General features: G+C 55.7%; 1 protein-coding gene across 1 annotated transcript; it reads left to right on the plus strand.

Moving 5' to 3' along the window:
• On the plus strand, window positions 1-3,076 carry IER2 (immediate early response 2). Its single transcript, XM_084838550.1, has one exon. It carries the CDS (start codon window positions 533-535, stop codon window positions 1,289-1,291), a length of 759 nt encoding a protein of 252 aa, XP_084694676.1. The 5' UTR covers window positions 1-532; the 3' UTR covers window positions 1,292-3,076.

Below are 3,076 nucleotides of genomic sequence, written 5' to 3' on the forward strand. Positions count from 1 at the left end.
TGTGTACTCTTTTTTAATTATTTCCACAGCATTCCCAGGGTGCGGATTTTCTCTAGACAGACGTGCAGCGACCGCATTCATACAGCCCAAGTCCCAGGTTCTTTTGTTGTGAGCAGCAGAAGCCACCGCCTCCCAGTCTCGTCCCCGTGGCGGCCGGCCTTTTGCTCTTTCCTCCGCCCTGATATTTCCGTCTACCCCTCCCCCTCTGGGGGAGGGCGGCCGGTGGCGCGCTGCGAAGGGCCGGATGCGGCTCGCAGAGTGGGTGGAGGAGGCCCAGGCGCTGAGATCACCAGGGGTATAAAAACAAGCGCGCTGGGCGCGGCCCCGTTCAGTCGGGGCGGACGCGTCAAGGACTGGTGCTTTGGGCAGGGCGAGCTTCTGAGACAAAAAAGGAGGCGGAGGAGAAGGGGGGCGCGCCACTTTCGCCTTTTGGGGAGGAAAGTGCGAGGGTTTCGAGCCCTCCCGACTCCGTGGAGCCCCGAAGAGTCCGCCCGAAGGCTTGCCGCGCGCAAAGCTCGCCAGGTCCGCCATCATGGAAGTGCAGAAGGAAGCGCAGCGAATTATGACGATGTCGGTGTGGAAAATGTACCACTCGCGGATGCAGCGCGGCGGCCTCCGGCTCCACCGCAGCCTGCAGCTGTCCCTCGTTATGCGGAACGCCCGCGACCTCTACCTCTCCGCCAAGCTGGAGGAAGAGGACGAGATGGGCGCTGGCACTGGGGAGGACTTCGCCGGGCGGCAGCCGCAACTGGACATGCAGGAGGAGGCGCCCACCCCGCAACATCTTGAGGCGCCCCCGGCAACCCACTTCCCGCAAGCTCAGCAGGAGGGGCCTCCTCCCAGCCCGCAATCTGCGGAGGCGCAGTCGCCCCCGCCGGCCTCTGCCAATCCCGACCCGGAACCCATGGAGACCCAGGAAGAACTCGGCGGCGGCGGCAGCTTGCCCGCGCAGCCCTTGCCTCAGACTGCGTGGAGCCGGGGCGTCTCCGGGCCTCCGCCGAGCGCCGGCAAGCCTAGCCGCAAGCGCCGCAGTAGCAGCCTAGGCAAGATCGGCGCCGCCGAAGCCGGCCTGGTGCCCAGCAAGAAAGCGAAGCTGGTGGAAGAGGAAGGCGAGCGGCAGCCGCAGCGCCAAGAAGGGCCTTTTCCGAGCTTAGCCCGAGTCCTGCAGGACCGGTTCTCTGGCTTGATCCTCCAGCCCCCGCCCGCCAAAGGCGCCGACGAACCCAAAGCGAGCTGCAGGCAAGGCGACGGCGTGCTGAGCATAATGGTGAGGGCTGTGGTGGCTTTTTAAAGCGCCCCCGCCAGGGACTCGTAGCTGGAAACTTCTCTCCGGAGAAGCGGAGCCTGCAGAAGCCCCTCTCTCGGCAGAGGAGCTGAACACCGCCTCCCAGACCCGGCCCGATGGCCCCTTCTCCTTGCTGGCGGGGCCTCGGCGGTTAGGAAGACGCACAGCGGGAGGCTGATGATGGACTGGCGGGCGGGGGGGCAGCACGAGTGGGTCCCTCCTTCATCCCCCCCCCCCTCGGGTTTAGGCGAGAGACGCTCTTGTGGCTGGGGAAGAAGGCGAGACAAAAGGCTGTGGGAGAGACGGTCGCCGAAGGAGGACGCCCCAACCCGGGCGGCGAGCCTGGGACGCGGCTGTTCGCCAAAATGAGAGACTGGACGCGCCAGCGAGAACGTCGGCGTTCTTGGACGAGATAACATAACTTTGGGCGGGGCAGGGGGGAGACATACAATCTCCAGGAAAAGGGGAGAGACTTGCAACCAGTCAGGTCTTTGAAATCCGGATTCGGGTGGAAAGCAGCCACTATCTGTACTGGGTGTACATTTTTTTGGTGCTAGTCAATAACATTGACGTGTTTGTCCTGCTTTTCCTTAACTCAAGCTGTTGCTAGTTCTGGGTTGATGTTTTTGTTTTCTTTCCCTCTTTCTGAATGGGATTGGAAGGGACTTAAGGTTTGTTAGGCAGGTGGGGCAGCTCCCCCGAAGGGTTAAAAAGAGTCCTGCAGTGAGCTGTTGAAGAAAAGCAGCTTTTGTCAGTCCCACTCCTTAGATGGGGTGGGGGGGGGGGCAGAGAATCTACCCAGCATTCCTTTCCTCAGGGCCACCCCTTTTTTCTTACCTAGTAATTAAGAATGATGAAGTGGCCTTCTCTTTGTGCCAGAGAAGATCTCAAAACCAGATTAGTCTTGCCAATGTGTGTGTATGGTGAGAGCAGGAACAGAAAGAGGGGAGGAAAAAACCCAACCAGTCATACTAGTTATGACACATCTCTCATATGACTAGCATTTGCATTACACTGGGTCCAGGAGCGCAGGGGATTTCCTGTTCATGTTGCCTTAGCAGTGAGTGAGTGAGTGTGTGTGTGTCTATGTATGTGGGGTTTTTTAGGTGTGGGTGGAGCCCTGAATGACTGGAGGGTGGGGGAGAGGAAGATGAGTGGTTTTCTCTTAAGATGTTCACCTTAAAGGCTCACTAGTGGTTTTCCTAGATGACTGAGGCTGTTGATACACATTGCACAGTGATGAGGCATAATGTAGATGTAAAAACAGAACACTTTTTCTCTTCCCACTCCACATTCAGCTTGGATACTTTTTCTCCCAGCTAAGGGGAATGTGAGCAATGAAACTTGTATTCTAATTCTTTAAATTGGTGTGTTCTGCAATGCCTTGTCTCTAAAACAGTAAATCAAGTCATTTTATGGGATTCCTTAACACCATTTTTGCCTTTTGTTCATGAAGTGTTTCTTCTGCTTGGTCTCAAATGTGTGAAACAGTTCCTATTGTCCTGGATTTACCTAGTGTGTCATCTCAGTGCTTCTAAAGTGTGTGTTTGATAGAAGTTTTAGCTTTAGGATTGGGAACACACCTATGGGAATGTGTTCTAAAATGCTGGCTTTCAAAACTGACAATAGATTGGTCACTGTCGCGGTACTTTGTAGTGCTAACTATGTAATTTGCATTATCTTCTGTTGCCTTGAAGGGGGCAAAAATACAGGCTTGTTTGGTTCTGTTTCTTACCCTCATGGTGTTAATATTTTTGGTCAGTGAAATAAAGACCATCTGATTTTTTTTTA

Source organism: Heloderma suspectum, chromosome 2 (assembly GCF_057233095.1).
Source record: "Heloderma suspectum isolate Gila_16-S chromosome 2, 16-S_ref, whole genome shotgun sequence".
Taxonomy (NCBI): domain Eukaryota; kingdom Metazoa; phylum Chordata; class Lepidosauria; order Squamata; family Helodermatidae; genus Heloderma; species Heloderma suspectum.